Source organism: Crocodylus porosus, unplaced genomic scaffold, assembly GCF_001723895.1.
Source record: "Crocodylus porosus isolate Cpor-Errol unplaced genomic scaffold, CroPor_comp1, whole genome shotgun sequence".
Lineage (NCBI taxonomy): Eukaryota > Metazoa > Chordata > Crocodylia > Crocodylidae > Crocodylus > Crocodylus porosus.
The window spans coordinates 37,077,560-37,094,545 of NW_017728911.1; the positions used below are offsets into that span (position 1 = coordinate 37,077,560).

At 50.1% G+C, this 16,986-nt stretch overlaps 1 protein-coding gene across 6 annotated transcripts in view; it reads left to right on the plus strand.

The window, feature by feature from the left end:
• The window catches only part of SLC24A1 (solute carrier family 24 member 1), a 28,269-nt gene that overhangs the window by 8,765 nt on the left and 2,518 nt on the right, over window positions 1-16,986 (plus strand). The window contains exons 1-7 of one of the 6 annotated variants that reach the window (XM_019533836.1): window positions 7-1,086; window positions 2,557-2,619; window positions 3,000-3,159; window positions 10,596-10,679; window positions 11,585-11,769; window positions 12,599-12,814; window positions 16,271-16,360. In XM_019533836.1, the coding sequence (XP_019389381.1) occupies window positions 154-1,086; window positions 2,557-2,619; window positions 3,000-3,159; window positions 10,596-10,679; window positions 11,585-11,769; window positions 12,599-12,814; window positions 16,271-16,360 (1,731 nt within the window). In that variant the 5' untranslated portion in view covers window positions 7-153. Of the gene's footprint in view, window positions 1-6; window positions 1,087-2,556; window positions 2,620-2,999; window positions 3,160-10,595; window positions 10,680-11,584; window positions 11,770-12,598; window positions 12,815-16,270; window positions 16,361-16,986 lie in introns of those variants that run through there. The other 5 variants (XM_019533838.1, XM_019533835.1, XM_019533837.1 and 2 more) reach the window with 5 other exon arrangements.

A 16,986-nucleotide genomic window follows, 5' to 3' on the forward strand; every position in this document is an offset into this window, starting at 1 on the left:
TGCCCTTTATGGCGTGTCATTCTGGTCCTAATGATATCCTGGCGCTTAGGATCATTGAGAAACCCCCAACGGTGGATGTAAACACAACGTGTTGACCAGGAGAAGCCTCCATTGGCTTCAGGAGCTTAGATCAGATTTGTGAACATTTAGAAAATGTATTTACCACCAAGGAAAAAGCTTCGATGGAACCGTGTCTTTTTCCTGCTGGCCATGATACTGACTTTCTCCATCTATCAGTTTATCTATAAACCCCAAATCCTTTCAGCCTCCTGGGGAGGACCTCAACCTGAGGAGCAAGTGAAAGTGGCCATCAGAGACCTTTCCAGCAACACAACGGCTGCAGCACACAATGACACCACAACGCCCAAGATAAGGCAATGTGTGTATGTGGATCCTGAGCCAACTGTGCCCATCTCTGTGGCAGTGAGTCCAAGCCCCCTGCCAGGGGATGTCACATCCAGCCACCCAGATGAGGAGAGGCACTCTCCCACACATGCCCCCAAAGGAGAGTACCCCGAAGATCTGTTCAGCGTGGAGGAGCGCAGGAAAGGGTGGGTTATCCTTCACATCTTTGGTATGATGTATGTGTTTGTGGCTTTGGCCATAGTGTGCGATGAATTTTTTGTCCCTGCTTTGGGAGTGATCACAGAAAAGTTACAGATCTCTGATGATGTGGCGGGAGCCACGTTCATGGCAGCAGGTGGATCAGCACCAGAACTCTTCACATCTCTCATAGGTGTGTTCATCTCACACAGCAATGTGGGCATCGGCACCATTGTGGGCTCAGCCGTGTTTAATATCCTTTTTGTCATTGGTACCTGTGCCCTGTTCTCCAGGGAGATACTCCATCTGACCTGGTGGCCACTGTTTAGAGACATCTCATTCTACATTTTAGATCTATTGATGCTCATCGCATTTTTCCTAGACAGTTTAATTGACTGGTGGGAAAGCCTCATGTTACTGAGTGCCTACAGCATGTATGTGATCACCATGAAGTGGAATGTATACTTTGAACAATGGGTGAAGGATCTGTTGACCAAGAGGAGAAATTTCATCCAGGCGGCAGCTTTAGAAGTAAAAAAGAAGGTTGGTGCCTTCGTTATTTTGATATCTAGTTGGGAATGTCGTACTCAAACCACAAGGAAACACAGAGCCCCTTTGGAAGAGGACACATTAAAACAACCCAACCAAGGCCTTCAAACTACAACAGTGGGTCAAGGCAATTGACTTGCTGATAATTATTTAAAAAAGAGGAGGCATCATGTAAATATTGGGTAGCAACAGAAAATAAGGAAATCAAGGGAAACTTTGATCGGGGCCACACACTAAGGGCATGTATCTTTTTTCAGAGAGCTGCATGGGATTTGATCATTCAGCTGGTATTGATGAATTAACCCCATTCGGCTCTGGAAATTCAGGGAATCAGCATCTGGTACAGCAGAGACTCTCACTTTACCGCATTGGTTCAGCTCATGTCTGTGGAGCAGATCTCATCCATGCAGCTAGCGGATTGGTGGGTGGGAATACGGGGTTTTATATTCACAGTGAATAAGCATGAGCGTCTGGGGCTGCATCCACTACTTCCAGTTTGGGAAGTGGAGGCCTCGAGCTCACTGATGAGGGTATCATTACCTTCCCTCTGTACACAGTGTCAAAGGATTGGAGAGTGACAGCTCATGTAGGAAGGGAGGAGCAGGAAGTAGATGCAGGACGTAGGGTCCCTTGAGTAAACTCAGTGGCATAATCTTCAGAGGCCAGATTTTTGGAGATTTTTCCACCAGGTCCCTCCAATTTCTGTGACTTTGGGGGTCCCCACATATAAACTGAGGCAGTGGAGCCGGAATTGTTGAAAGTGCAGAAGAGGGAAGCCCTGTCCCCATCTGGATTTCTGGTTCATAGCTGAAAGATTGTGGAACCAAAGTTCACTTTGTGTGGTTCCTGCTGAACGTGGCAGATTTCCAACAGGAAACCCATGCATAATATATTGCTGCAACATGCACACATAGACTTAGACACTACATTGAACAGCAGGAATCACATCTGGGGCCTTCAACCCCCTGGGAACAAGCCCCTCCACTTTGAGCGACAGGAGAACTAGCTGCAGCAGATCATAAAGTTGCTGGAGCCAGCCAGGCTGGAGAAACCTGATTCTGCATTACATGGGTAGAGGGCAGTGTCACTCAGTGTGGGATTAGCCCCCCTCTGCAACTTTGAGAAGATGGGGAAGGTACACTTTGGGGACTGAGCTAGTGGTTGCCTGGTGCCTCAGGAAGTATTGCAAAATGGGGACGCTATAGCTCTGGCCCTTCATCCAATTGACCACTCCCTGCTTTGCTTTCTACAGTGGTTTGCAAACCTCACCCCCTCTCCTTTATGGTCATAAGCTCCTCCTCTCTGAAGGAAGTGTGTGGCCCCAGGTCAGTGAGCTGCCCTCACAGATACTTGCAGATAGCGCTTCTCTGTCTCAGACTCGTGTATGGACAGTGCCAGAATTGGGGTGAGTGGAGGCAGCCCATGTGCACCCCCATGTGACTTGTTGCTCTTGTTTGCATGCAGAAAAGTACGGGGTCCGTCCTCGAAGATGGAGCAAAACCACCAGGAGAGAGCAAGAGGCTGCAGGTAGGTGGGCAGCAGTGTTCTGTGGCTCTATTTAGCGTGGGGTGTCTTGGGCAAGAGTGGAGTGGGCCCATGCTCCTATCGAAGGTGCCCTCTTCTGTATTTCAAGATCCTTAGTCCCCGTCCTGCACTCATGACTTGAGCAAATGGGAACACAACCCAGCTCACTGTGCTCTCAGGCACACTAAGAACTTGATTGAAGGCCTGGACTACAGCCTGACCACCCCAGGTCTGCTCTTTGCATTGGTACCAATGGAACCAATGTTGGTCCCTGGCACCAGCCCTGAAACCATGAATCGTGACCATAGTGAATCACACAACTGGGAAACCAGTGAAGGGCCCTGGTACTAATGGCTGTATTGTCCATGTGCCCTGTTCTGCAGCTCATGCCATCCTTGCAGCGAGGAGGCAGCTCAGCCTCTCTCCACAACAGTCAAATGCGTAGCACCATCTTCCAGCTCATGATCCACACCCTGGACCCCCTGGCAGAAGGTGAGCAGATGCCGGTCAACTATACGAACTCGTGCCCTACCCCTATTGCAGGTACAAATCACTGTGATGTATACAAAGCTATACAAGTCAGAGTTGGTGTAAAGCAACATGGTTTTGTCAAGGTCAGCCATATCAGTTTATACCACCTGAGGACTTGGCCAATCATGGTAGATATGCTTATTGCAGAAAAGAAGTTCCTTGTGAAAGTTCACTCCTTCCTCTGTTGGGGAGCCTTCTGCACTGGCATGCCATTTCTGATGCTCTGTGGGAGCTGTTATCCCAATAACAAGAAACTCCAAGCTTGTTACAAACACCTAATACAAGGTAGGAAATGAAAAATTCAGCAGATCTGCTTTTGCTCTTGCATCAGACAGGTTCCTCAGCAGATGAAAGATGATGGGGCATTAACAAGATTGTAAAACTGCTCTCCTTTTCTGAGTTGGTGGCTAGTGGCTCTGTGAACCTGGAAGCAGATATTTTCTTTTTGCCAAGCCATAAATAAGTGATTTAGAGATGGTTGAGTGTCATAGCAAGGCAACTATAAGGTAAATGCTTATTGCTGTGCTAATGCAAAACTGTCTTACCATTGCAAACATATTGAAATCAATGTACTTATAACCAGATAGCAATCTCTGGTCTTTTTTATGGGAGCATGTCAGCAACCTCTCCTTATGCCACGGAGGTGGAATGGGTACCCAGCAGTGGTAGGCATAATGAAAATATATTAGTTAAAGGATTTGCTTCTGATATCTAATTCCAGCTCTCTTTCAGGTATAACAAGGGATCATTTCTGACAACAGTGTTTCAGATTTGTGTGAGGCTCTATGTGTTAGGGATTCAATGACACATTCTTTAGATTCAAAGATCTCATTGCTTTGATACACAAAAATAAGCAGAGGCTGGCTTTTAACATGCATTGTTAAGCATTTGTATTTTGTTTACGCCTATTGAAATGCTTGACTTTTAATAGTACATTAGAGATATTAACACAGGAAGACCCAGAGATCTTCTTTAGCTATATACATCTTTATCGCTTCACACACCAGTGTCAGGCTAAGAAATGAACAAGATAACCCTCCAGAGCCAATCTAAAACTTTCCAGAAAATATCCTTCCAGCAGTTGTTGAAATTCAGACACAGGTCCCTGTCAGGATAATGAAATTAAAACCTTGGGTGAATCAAAGTCAGGAGCTGGAGCTGAGCAAGCTGTTCTCACTCTTCTGTGTGCTGGGTGGGATTTGAAAAAGAGTCCAGTGTTTCACTTAATTTTGTTGCCACTGAACTTGGCAGGAATTTTACCACGCGTGTCAATAGGAGCAGAGTTTGGCCAACGCTGAGCACTTCTGAGCCCTTGCCCTGCATTGCTATTCTCTTTTTAGTACTGCATGACCTTTATCACTCATAGTGTCCACAGCACTTAACAGACAACATGCCAGTTTCTTGGGGTCTAGATGCTGCTCCAGGCTGTGCTCACTCAGTGCCTCACAACCCTGAAATCAAGGAATAGCAAAAGTGACATAGTGGTGTTTCTGAGCCTACCTCTCCCAAAATGGATTGGGTGTAGAGGAGCCAGACTCCAGAATACAATGCAGTGCCCATGCCTAGGAACCTTGAACTTGCCGCTTTCTACCAGCCATGCATCTACACATAGATCCAAGGTTGAGTTTCCAAGAAACCACAAAGCTCGCACATTTTTTTTTAATTGACAGCTTTCCTTTCTAGCTCCCAGCATGCAATCCCACTGCCCTACTTGTTCTAAAAGGATTATCTGTTATACCATTCAAAAAGAGATTGAAGCTAAGCAGATAAACACCTTTTGTGTATATCATTAAGGTTATGAAAAGGACTGTCCAACCCAAACTCCTAACACAAACTGGGCAGGTAGAGGCAACATTGGTAAGTACAGTGGGGCAAGAGGCTCTTTTTTTGGCAGGGGTTTAGCAAAGAATATCAGCCGTCTTTGCAGTGGAAGAGCAACCAGGCATGTGGAGCAGTAGAAGGGTGTACCCTGTGTGAGCTATAGCCACCAGATGGCAATGTAATCACACGCACTCCAGCATATCTACTGAACCCAGGAGATGGCAGCAGCGACATATTGTGTGAAGACACGCATTGTGAAACAAGATATTATTGTACAAATGCTCTGCGGAAAAGGTGCTGCTAATATCTGCTTGCCCTCTGTGCCTACCCAGACGCACACAAGTGGCACATTAAAATATGTCAAAAAGGGAGCTGTCTTTGGAAAGCTGTTGGAATAAATAAAGACTAGTAATAATAGTAGCAGCATGTAGAGGATGGTCACACTTGAAGTGAGGGCCTCAGAGTGTCAGGTGATGTACAGACATGTAGCTGGAGAAAGTCCCTACCATTAAACATTTGTAGCCTGAAGAGGGAGGGTCTGGGAGAAGGGAAGCATAATTGGTTTTGATGGGACACGCTGCTGTGATGCTGACCCTACTGTACCTGGAAGGACTGCTCCAGGCAGGCTGTCTCCTCAACTAGAAGCTGGATAGCTGTGTCTACATGATGCCTTGGGCAGGCCAATTAGCATTGCTGCAACAGTCCAACCAACCCACCCCCAAACCAATTAGCCCACTGGCAGCACTAGGCAGACACAACCACGCCATGTTTAGTTTCAGAGCCAGCCTATAGGGAGCAGGAGCAGAGTTTGAAGGCCCGGGTGTTAACCTTGGGAAATGTATTGCGTAGAGTGTGGACAGACCCAGAGAGGTTCGGTGACTCACCCAAGAAGCCTCTGGCAGAGACCAGGTCCTAGCTCAGCACCATCACTGCCAGTCCAGCCTTTATCTTAATGATGCTCCACTGCAGCTTGCCAGCATGTCATTCTCCTCTATAGGATACAGCAGCCAGCACATTCAGAGTTGGAGTTTCTGTGGGCAGCAATGTGCTGTTCCCAGTTTCCTCTTATCCATTCCTGTATCATCAGCACTTAACCCTGTGGCAAAAGGCATGATCAAAAAAATGTAGATAGGTTAAATGGGAAATTACATCCCCAGGGCTGCCCCTTCTCACCTCACTGCTGTGCTTAGGGAAGTGTTTTGATCGGAGTTCAGTATCCCCTGTTACCTTTCCAGCACTGCCTGTGAAGCCCATGTCAAAAAAGAAATAGCTCATACTTAAACTGGGGGGCGCTGAGGGGGCTTCTGAAGCAAATGGACTGGCATTGTTATACCAACACCAACGGCAGTCAAAAGGGATAAACCAATATGTCAAGAGCAAGGGGAAGACTGAAGAAACCATGGGTCCCTTAAAGATTGTGGAAGGCAATCTAGTTACAGATAATGTAGAGAAGGCTGGAGTATTTAATGCCTTTTCATTTCAGTCTTCACGAACAGGAGTAGCTACCAAGTGATGAGTGCAATTGGCAACAGAGATAGACAAGGAGTCAAACAGCTTAAAGTAATGGCAGACAAGGTTAGGGATTACTCAGAGAAGCTAGATGCTTTCAAGCCAGCAGGACCAGATGGGATAAACCCTAGGGTACTGAAGCAATTGGGTGAGGTCATTTCAGAGCCATTAGCTATTCTCTTTGAAAACTTGTGGAGGTTGGGTGAGGTCCCAAATGATTGGAAAAAGGCAAATATAGTACCCATGTTTAAGAAAGGGAAGAAGGAGGATCCAGGAAATTACAGACCAGTCAGTCTGGTCCCAATACCTGGAAAGATATTGCAGATATTCAAGGAATACTGTGAAACACCTAGAGAACAAGGTGATCAGGAACAGGCAGCATGGCTTCACCAAGAGCAAGTCATGCCTGCCCAACCTGATTTCCTTCTATGATAGGGTGATAGGCTCTGTGGATGGGGAGAGAGTAGTGGAGAGAGTGTGGACTTCAGCAAGGTTTTCACACCATCTCCCACAACATTGTCATTAACAAGCAAGGGAAAAGCAGATTACTGTAAGGTGGATACATAACTGGTTGGGCCATCTTACTCGACTAGTAGCCCTCAGTGGTTCAGTGTCTGGTTGAGAGGAGATATCAAGTGGGGTTTCCCAGGAGTCTGTCATTGTTTACTATCTTCACTAAAGATATGGGCAATGGGATTGAATGTATACTTAACAAATTTGCAGATGGCCAGTGGCGATGCGTAGGGGGAGAGCAGGGGTGTACGTATACCCCCTGAGACCGCTGGTGCACCCCCTGAATTGCCATGCTCGCCACTTAGGCAATGGGCAGTGGGGGCAGGTGGGAGTGCAGGTGCCCCCCCCATAAGTACCAGCCAGGGAGTAGAGCACTGCAGCACTCCCAGAAGCGGTCACAACCACTTCTGGAAGCAGCCGCAGTGATTGGCTGCCTTGCAATGGGCTGCAGGGGGACTCCCCAGTCAGTGAGATTGGCTGCAGGGGACACCCCCCCCCAATTGCTGACTGGTCACTGTGGGGGCATGTGCCCCCCCCAACTAAGGCGGCACAAGTCGCCCATGCAGACGACATGAAGTTAAGTGAAGTTTTAGACATTCTGGAGGGCAGAGCTAGGATTCAGGATGACTGAGATAGACTGGAGAAATGCTTCACAATCAATGAGAAGAGATTCAACAAGGACAAATACAGAGTCCTTCACTTGGGATGCAATAATTGCATGCACAAAGACAGACTGGGGAATGACTGGCTAGACTACAGCATTGCAGAGAAGGACCTGTGGGTTACAGTGGACCATTAGCTGAATATGAGTCACCAGCATGCTCTTTTTGCACAACAAAAAGTCGACAGCATCCTGGGTTGTCCCTTACACATTAAAGGAAGTGATTTTTCCACTTTGTTTAGCACTGGTGAGGCCCCACCTGGAGTCCTGTGTCCAGTTCTGGGCTTCACAACTCAAAAAGGATGTGGACAGACTGGACAGAATCTGTCAGAGAGTAATAGAGATGATTAGAGGCCTGGGAAAGAAAACTTACATGGAAAGGCTGAAAACCAGGGTTATTCAGTCTGGGGAAGAGAAGAGTGAAGGGGGACTTGATAACAGGCTTCAAATACCTGAAGAGCAATTACAGAGAAGATGGAAGTGGGCTTTTTTCTTCAGCTGTAGGGGAAAGGACTAAGGAGCAATGGCCTCAAGCTGCAGCAGGGGAAATTTGGGTTGGTGATTAGGAGGAAATTTCTGACTATGAAGGTGGTCAAGCACTGGAACAGGCTGCCTGGGGAAGTTGCAGCAGCTCCATCCCTGGAAGAGCAGGTTGGAGAGACACTTGGCAGGGATGGCTTAATCAGGGATGATCCTGCCTTGAGCAGGGGGCTGGACTAGATGACCTTGTGAGGTTCCTCCAGCCAGACTTTCCTATGATCCTGTGACATAAGTGTTAGTCAGCTTCTTGTTCAACTACAGCTTCTAATACAAGTTCCTGCTCTCCTCCCTCCAGAGCTCAAAGAAGAACTTTTGTTGTTATTCTCTGTGGGAGGCTTAGCTGTGGGAGGAGAGAATTCATCTTCTATGGAGGGGCCAAAGGGAGTGACCCCTGGCATGGACAAGGACTTAACTTTACAAATACCTGTCCTGCCTGCCCGACCTTCAGGGTCGGTCAGTCCGAGCCCCGCTGCTTGGAAGGTGTCATGGGAATTAGCGCCCCACTCTTAGCCCACATGCAGGCAGATCTCAGGGAAACTGGACAGCGACCTGAACCTAAGCTGTTTATCTTGATGGAAAGATACCCACAACCTCCGCTCCCAGCGCAGTTTGCTCAGCTCGTAGGGCTCAGGCCAGGGCAGGGAGCCAAGAGCCAGTATTTATGTAATCCTGATCAGTGCTGGGGCATGCCTGGCCTGACCCTGCTGATGCAGCTGGCCCAGCCCCAACTGCTGTGTCTTTGCTGGGGGAGAGAGAGCAGCAGGCATGCCCAGGGGTCCTGCGGGCCGAGGGGCAGCTTGCAGCAGAAGACCTGGTTCTCCACTGACTTTCACCTTGAGCTGCCACTGGATGTAGCATCAGTAAGGAGAGAGAGCTCTGTCCTGGAGCTTTTCAACCTCCCGCTACACAGGTTTCAAAGGCAACACAGTGCACCGGGCAGGATTGGGGCCTGGGCTCTGACTGACCCTTTCTCCATTGGTACTGGGGGGGAAAATTGCGAGGATGGGCACTCCAGAACAACAGGGGCATGGTTCGATTGCCCCCTCCTGGCACCATGGCAGTATCCTGCTGCCTTCTTCCGGTGCCCAAGATGAATGACCCTCTTGCTAGCATTGGGGGACAATACGGCTCAGCCTGGTTGCGCTCCTCCTTCCTGCATGAAAACAGGGGTCTGTGCAGAGCCCTGGTGACTTCTTGGGGCCTCAGGGTGCAGGCTCCAAGCCCCGGATTGGTTGCTGGTGTGAACTCAGTGCCACAGAGCAAAACCCAGTTGCAGAGCCCTGCCTGGGGGCACACAAGAATCGCACGTGGTTGTTACACAACCAGCTGAAACGCTGCCTTAGAGGAAATTCATTTCCAGCCCCGGCCACAGCACAAAGAGGATTAATTTGGCCTCCCACATCTGCAAAGTGCTGTTTGCTGAAAGCATACGAAACTCCTGTGAATGGGCCCCCTCAGAGCATGGCCTCATGGCACTCAGGTGTCGTCCCAGCTCAATCCGTCACACGCACAGACCCTCTGGTTGGAGTTTGTGGTGTTTTCAGCCTAACCCAGCTGCTGATCTTCCCAAAAGCTGAAGGAGGGGTGTAACTGGCTCATTTTTGCAGTGAGGAGACAGGCCAAGCCACTAGTGTACCAATAGTCCTCCACAATATCCAGAAGAACAGACAAGTTTCTTCACAACAGACTGGGAAAGACTCCTAGAGCAGCTCAGCTGATGGCAGACGGTGCCCTCGTTTGTCACACACGGGGTTGCAAGAGCAGCATGGTGACTCAGGGAGAGGTTTGCAATGTGGTGCTCTCACCTGGGCTAGATTAAACCTGGATCCTCAGGTCTGGGTATCAGTCACCTGAGCTACCTCTGCAGGAAAGCCCTGCTCTCAAGGGCTTGGAGAAGACTGTCATTCCCGTGATAAACAGAATCAAAAAGGCATCTCTTCCCCTGCTCTAGCCATTTGCCAGAATGCAGGCAGAGTAGCCAAGCCTCTTCAACCCGTGACGGGAAGGAGGGGCTGCTCCTAGTTTCTCATGTAATCAAAGCTCAGCAAAATCAGTGGTCCCCAGGTAACAAAATTGTCTCGCCTCCAAATGCCTGCCTTCCCTGCTCATTCCTCTGGGGCATTAAGTAGTTGCTGTGCTGAAAAGGAGGCTTTTTTTCCTTTCTTTCACCATTATATTGAGAGTCCCTTTTAAAGCTGATTATTTTAGATTTCATGGGAAATCATCTGTGAGAGCTCAGGGATATTTACTGCAGCGATGTCGAATATAACAAGCCTGGTGAGTTAGCAACACTCAAGACTTAAAAGACACCAGCCAAGAAAACAACCTGGGTATTGGAGCTGACTGCAGACACAAAGAGGGGGCTTACAGCTGATGACAGTCCTTTTTCTTCTCTCATTCACAGCCAAGTTTAAAGACAAGGTTGACATCTTGAGAAACATGGCCAAGGCCAAGATTGACTCTCAGCTCAAGCTAGTTACAAAGTCAGGTGAGTTAAAGGAAAAGCTGTATTCACTCACCCTGCCAGGCCCACTCATCCAAGGCTGCCCATGCCCAAAGTCCCTCTTCATTAGCACTGACTGCACACAGCTGTCAATGAAAGCACAGCAGCAATCAATCAGTCTGGCTACCAGCCTGCATCACCACGTGGCAATCCAGTTCAAACTCACATAGGCCCAGAAGTGGGTTAGTCAAATAAGCCTTGAAATGGAAATTGCTGTGATGAGATGGTGCATATTTCAATTAGGAAGGGAGAGTGTGCCATGGAGTTCAGCGGCTGGTGCCAGTGTGCCAGCCTGTTGATCATGGTGGTTGCAGATGGGCTGCATCTTTGAAGCAAACAAAAGACTGGCCTTGGAAGGGGGCAAGTTCACAGCTGCGGCCTGGCAGAGTCCTCTGCAGGGATGTGATGATGGGTGACAAACTGGAAAATGTCCTAAGGGGTTTTGCCCCAAAGTCACTGTTTTTTCTGCTTTCACTAGCAATCAGTGGGCTGCTTGAGCTAGATGTAGATACCCAGTCTGCAACATGGGGCCATGGTGTCAGCGAGGATGGAGAAGCTGGAAAAAACTCACACTGCAGTGTTCCCCTCCACAGACTCGCTGCAGCTGCCTTTTGCCTAAGGGTAGCAGACAGGGTCCTGCCCTTATTCTGCTGGCAAGGCTCCATAACAGGGAGGGAGAGCCTGTTCCCAGCTTGTCCTCTATGATAAGCAGCTGAGAAAAAAATAACAGATGGGAGCCCTGAGCAGCCAGAGAGAGCATGCTCGAGCCATCACAGCTCAGGCATGAGGGAAGGCAAACCACTTCCATGCCTAGACTCCCTATGGGCAGAGGGGAAGGTTCCTCCCAAGGGCAGCAGCCCTGCAGCCATCCTTCTCCTCTTCTTTTCAAGGTGAGGAAGCCCAGGTACCCAGTGCCGTGAAAGTGACCCCTGCCAGCGATGATGAGCCCAGCAAAGAGCAGGATGAACAGAACACTGATGCCAATGCGGATCCTGATGCAAAAGCAGATGTGGATCCAGATGCAAAGGCAGATCCAGATGCAAAGGCAGATGGAGACGCCCCTCAGGACGAGCAGGTACCGTGAGCTGGAACCATGCATCTATTTGTTCCCTGTTGGGACAGAACCCCTCCCCACACTCTGGAATAGGGCACAGCCTGCTGCTTGCAATTAGCCCTTAGGAAGAAGCTGCATTTACTGTGGAGGTACAGGGCAGGGCAGCTTAAAGAGCTAGTGGATGTGACTAGTTTGGCCCTCCCGGCTAAGGACCTGGTTCCAGAGTGCCACCTCTGCGCCCATCCAGGCTTAGTGGTATGGGGTCCAGGTTGGAGTGGCCATGTGGTCTGGCATGTCCCCTTCTGGCTCCCCTCTGGATTTCAGAGTAAGGAGGAAGCTACTATTGGATATAAGTGTACTGTCCCAACCCGAGGAAACTGGCCAGGGCAGAGACTCGGGCTTCCTCTCTGCTCAGTTTTCTGTTTTAATAACACCTTCTAACCCAGGAAAGGGATATTGTCCCTTCAAAAAGACAGCTTGATTTAATGCCAACAGCTGTGCAGGTGAGATTTTTTTTTAAAGCCAGCTGAGGTGTGTATTGCGGTACCACCATGTGACCAGAGGCCCCAGTCAATACAACTCCTTAAGATACTCAAGGGCCCCGAGTAACCTTCCTAGGCATCTGCCCTGAGCTGGAATCTGTCCCCATGAGCCACAGAATGGGGGGCCATAGGACTTGCTGCCCTGCCAAGAGTTTACAAATTGGGTAACCCAAACCTAAACACCTGCAGGCACATGTAGAGATGTCAGGCTCCATGTGTGTGGCTTGGTGTGTGCACTCACCCACATCCTGAGCAGCTGACACAGCCTGTGCTCAGTGTTAAAACGGCTGCATTTCCTTCATTTGCAGCCCTCTTCGGAGGGTGAGGGCTCAGAAGAGAGCAGCTCAGAGGAGGACAGCGATGATGACAGCGGGGATGAGGATGATGACGATGATGATGATGACGAAAACGATGAGCCGCTCTCCCTTGAATGGCCAGAAACCAGGAGAAAACAAGCAGTGTACCTCTTCCTCCTGCCCATTGTGTTCCCCCTCTGGACTACCGTGCCTGATGTTAGGAACCCGGTAAGATTTGATCTGGTCTCTGGGATGAGTAATCAAATGGTAAACTTGTTAGCAGTGGGAGCCCCTGGTGCTTAGCTTGGTATCTAGGGTCCTCCCCACCTGATTACCAATGATATCAGTGGGAGTGGGGCTTGCGACCCAGCTGTGGTGGTTGCATGGCTTTCCCCTATTCTCTGGCCCTCCTCCTGACAAAACCAGCAGGAGACTTGGGTCAGAAAAGCAGGAGACCAGGCCAGCACTGGACTAGATTTCTTTTTTAAGAACTAAGAAAACCAGCTCTGCTAGAAACATTAGGGAGCAAATGCTTGGTGCTAGGAGAGATGTCACCATGGGAACACTGTCACCATGCATCCCTGTACACGACACAGGTGTTTGGATGCTCAAGCCCATCTCTAGGCATGTTGTATCCAGGCACTCACTGACTGCTGATGGACAGGCGGCCTGTCCGTCTCAGACCGTCCCTCCTTGGCTCTTCCCAGAGCCACCTCCATAGTGGAAACCCTCCATAGCTCTGAAGGGGCCAAGACCCAGATCCAAAAAGTGATCACTGAGCATTGCAACATGCAGCTTCCCGGCCCCCGGCCCCCACAGTGGGACCCAGAGCCCTGGGGCTGCCTCCCTTCTCTGAGGCTTAGGGGCCTTATTCATTGCTACGTGAGGCATCTACTTCTACTCCGGAGTATGAGCCTCCCCTCAGAAATGGAGCAGGGGGTTCTTGTGTTCTTTAAAAAAAAAAGGGCCAGGGGAAAGGGGCTGCTGCTCCTGCCCTTTTATATGGCTTCTCTGTGGTTATGGCTCTCAGCCTACATCTGGAAGACCTGCAGGAATTGGCTTTCTCTGACCAGGAGATTCATCCCACCACATCTATGGATCTTTTCAAGCCAGCTGCAGTTCGCTTGTCATTGAGATGACCGGGGTGGCAGCCTCTGCTCCAGTGACTGGCACACACACAGTCCTTGTCCTCTCACCCAGGTGAGCACTAGAGGTTCCCAAACTGCTGCTTAATGACATGCAAGGAAATAGCACAAGCAGGTGGACAGGACAAATCAGTCTCTTTCTACTGGGCTCCCTGTTGGACACCACATTATTCAATTCCTACCGCAGCAACATCCCACCTACTCACAAAAGTTTGCCTACAGAAGATGTCTGTCCTCAGCATCCAGAGCTCAGCATCGCAGGTGGTGGAGAATAAGTCCATCAGTGCCGTCCTGGCCCAGCTGGCTGAATGTTGTGGGAGAGGGTGTCCACCCACCTGCTGTCCTGTGCTCTCAGAGCAGTGACTCAGCTGTGGGAGCAGCACCTGGGGACTTTTTTTTTTAAGTCACCCAACTGGGTAAGAACCACCTCCTTCCCTGGCTTTTGGCACCCTCTCCCCTCCCCTCAGCAGCACCTCCTCCCCATCTTCCCCCCTCTCCCCTCCCATTCACCCCACCCCTGCCTGCTAGTGCCATCATCCCCAGCTGTCCAAAGGTGTGGGGAGCTCCAGAGCTGCTCCTGCACTACTCCAGCCAGGCTGTGCAGGGAGCCAGGGACAGTAGTGGTGGTGTAATGGTGGCTGCGTAGCTCCTTGAGCTACTCACGGGCTGGTGGGGAACCCTGGGGGGACTGGGCAGGAAAGAGGAGCCTACCTGCCCCCACTGCTGAGTCCAGCTGCACTGGAGCGGGAGTGGTTCTAAAGCTCCCCCTGCCCGTAGATCAGCCAGGGACAGTCAGCAAGGGAAGGTGGAAAAAGTTGCAGGGGATCATGCTGCCAAGCACGGAGGGGAAGAGAAGGATTTGGGGACCTAAAAATCCCTGGCTGCTTCTCCCGTGACATGGTCTGAACTGGGGGCGTGACTGCACCACAACAACCCCTCTATATCCGCTCCTGGACTCACCATCTGCTGCCCAGCTGGAGAATGCGACACATGTGCCTGATGCCATTCATTATGCATGAAGCTCATTACCTTCAGACGTGAGCCAGAAAATTGCATCCTATCCCATTCCCACAGTGGCTGGTGATGAACATGCAACCCCAGCACCATCAGGAGAAGGCTCATGCCAATGTTGACAGCCTGCCATATATACATGGATGTCTTCAACCCAGCTGCAGTTCACTGGTCATTGAGATGACCCCTGTGCTACAGTAGGCCACTGAAAACAGAAGACTAAGAGGGGATTTGATAGTTTTCAAATCCCTGAAGTGCTGTTATACACAGAGGATGGGGACAGGCTATTCCCAACTTGAACAACTCCCTTGCAAGGGAGTCCTAGACTGTGGCATGAGCCTAGAACAAACACAACCTCTCCACCTTCCACCCCAGCTGAGGCGCTTCCCTCATGGCAGGACATGGTAACATGTGCCTTCAGAAGGTACCCTCCCTGGAGCAAAAGACAAGCACCCAGCAGAACAAGGTGTGGTGCCCCATGGCTTGCTTCCCCTGGGGGGAGGATGAGAGGACAGGTGCCGACACAATCCACTTGCTTAATGAGCTGCTGGAAGGCGCTGGGGAAGTGATGAATGGAGGGTAAGACCAGGCAGAGTGGAAATGCTGCGAAGGGGCCCCATTACCTGTCAGATGAACTGTGCCCCCAACCAGTTAAAGGCATGGAGGGGAACGTGGGTGTGAGAACATGGATGTGCCAGAGTCATGGGAGCAGGGCGGCGAACGCGGTAGAGCTGTGCTCCCAGGAGGGCAGAGTAACCTGGGTAATCCAGGCTGAGGGTAGCTTGGTCTTCTCTGTCCTTTTCCTGTGGATAAGGGACTCGGAGACTGAACAGCTGGATAGATCATACTGAGTTAAAAGTACCTGCGTATGCCAAGGGGCGGGGGGAGTGCCTGTGGGAGACTGTCATGTCTTGGGTACTCTATGGTAACAGCATCATGTGCCCACTCCTGTCCAGGGGTAGATAGGAACCAAGTTGGGCAGTTTACCTCTGAATGCCCCCGGGCTCTGTAACTGTGGCTTAAACTCCATTTACCATAAGGTAGGTGGTCACCATGGCTGGTTGGACCCCACTCCCATCTGGTCTAATTTGCTCATCTGTACATGCCCCTTGTTGCCAAAATCATCCCTATTGAGACCCGCTAAGAAGTCCCTCCCACCATGCGTAGTTGCTGTACAGTATGCACTAGGGTCCCTGGCAAGGCACAGGCATTCATGCCACCATTGCCTTCAGTGACCTGTTCCATGGTTGGAAGGTCGAATCCCCGTGTCCACAGCGTGGATTACCAGCATGGCAGCAGGGAGCTGGAGCAGTGTGAATGCAAGGCTGGAAGGGTAGATCTCATTTCAGTAGAGCTACTTGAAGGACCGGTGAGGTCTGGTCATTGAATTGAGCAGATAGACTGGTGGCAGTGGGGGGAAGCATTGGAGAGGAAGGGGTGCAAGTTGCTGTACCTGAGCTGCTCCTATGGCTCCACCTAGCTGCCCGCTCACTCCAGACTGTTTTCTTTCCAAACCTATCCTCAACAGAACTCCAGGAAATTCTTTGTCTTCACGTTTCTCGGCTCCATCCTCTGGATCGCCATATTCTCCTACCTCATGGTGTGGTGGGCTCACCAGGTAAGGGCGTTTCTTTCTGCATAAGCCAGGGGGGCCAATTCAAAACCAAGCAGATGGAAAGATGGGGAATGCTGCACTCCTGGGGCAGAAGGAGCTGGTCCTCAGGGAACAGCAGCTCCCCTCACTTGCTTTCTCCATATCGCAGAAGTGCAGTCAAGCTGAGATGTAGCTTAATCCTAACATTATCTCTTCATGGACGCACATGTCCAGGCAGGACAGATTATCCTTCATCTTGCTAAAATTCTACAGAATATAGACCCCAATCTTGCTAGATAGTAAGTAAGTGACCTCAACTCCCATTGCCTTGGTCTTTGATATCCAGAGGGAGATGGGGGTGTTCAGCACTGTGCAGAACTGGGTCTATCATCTGTGTGGTGGTATACGGCACACCCTGTTTATAGCTGATCAAGCTATAAACTCATCTGAACTGTTGGCTTCTGCCTGGAGTCTGCAGATACCTATCGCCAAATGGACTGGCTCCCAACTCCAGTACTGTTGTGCAGATAAGGATCACTCTCAGCCTGTACATAGGTGGCACTTAGGCCAGTTTTAAATTTGTTGCGAGTCAAGAGAATGCCCGTTCTGGAGGCCTTTGAAGAGGCATGATGGGCAGACACTTACCCATG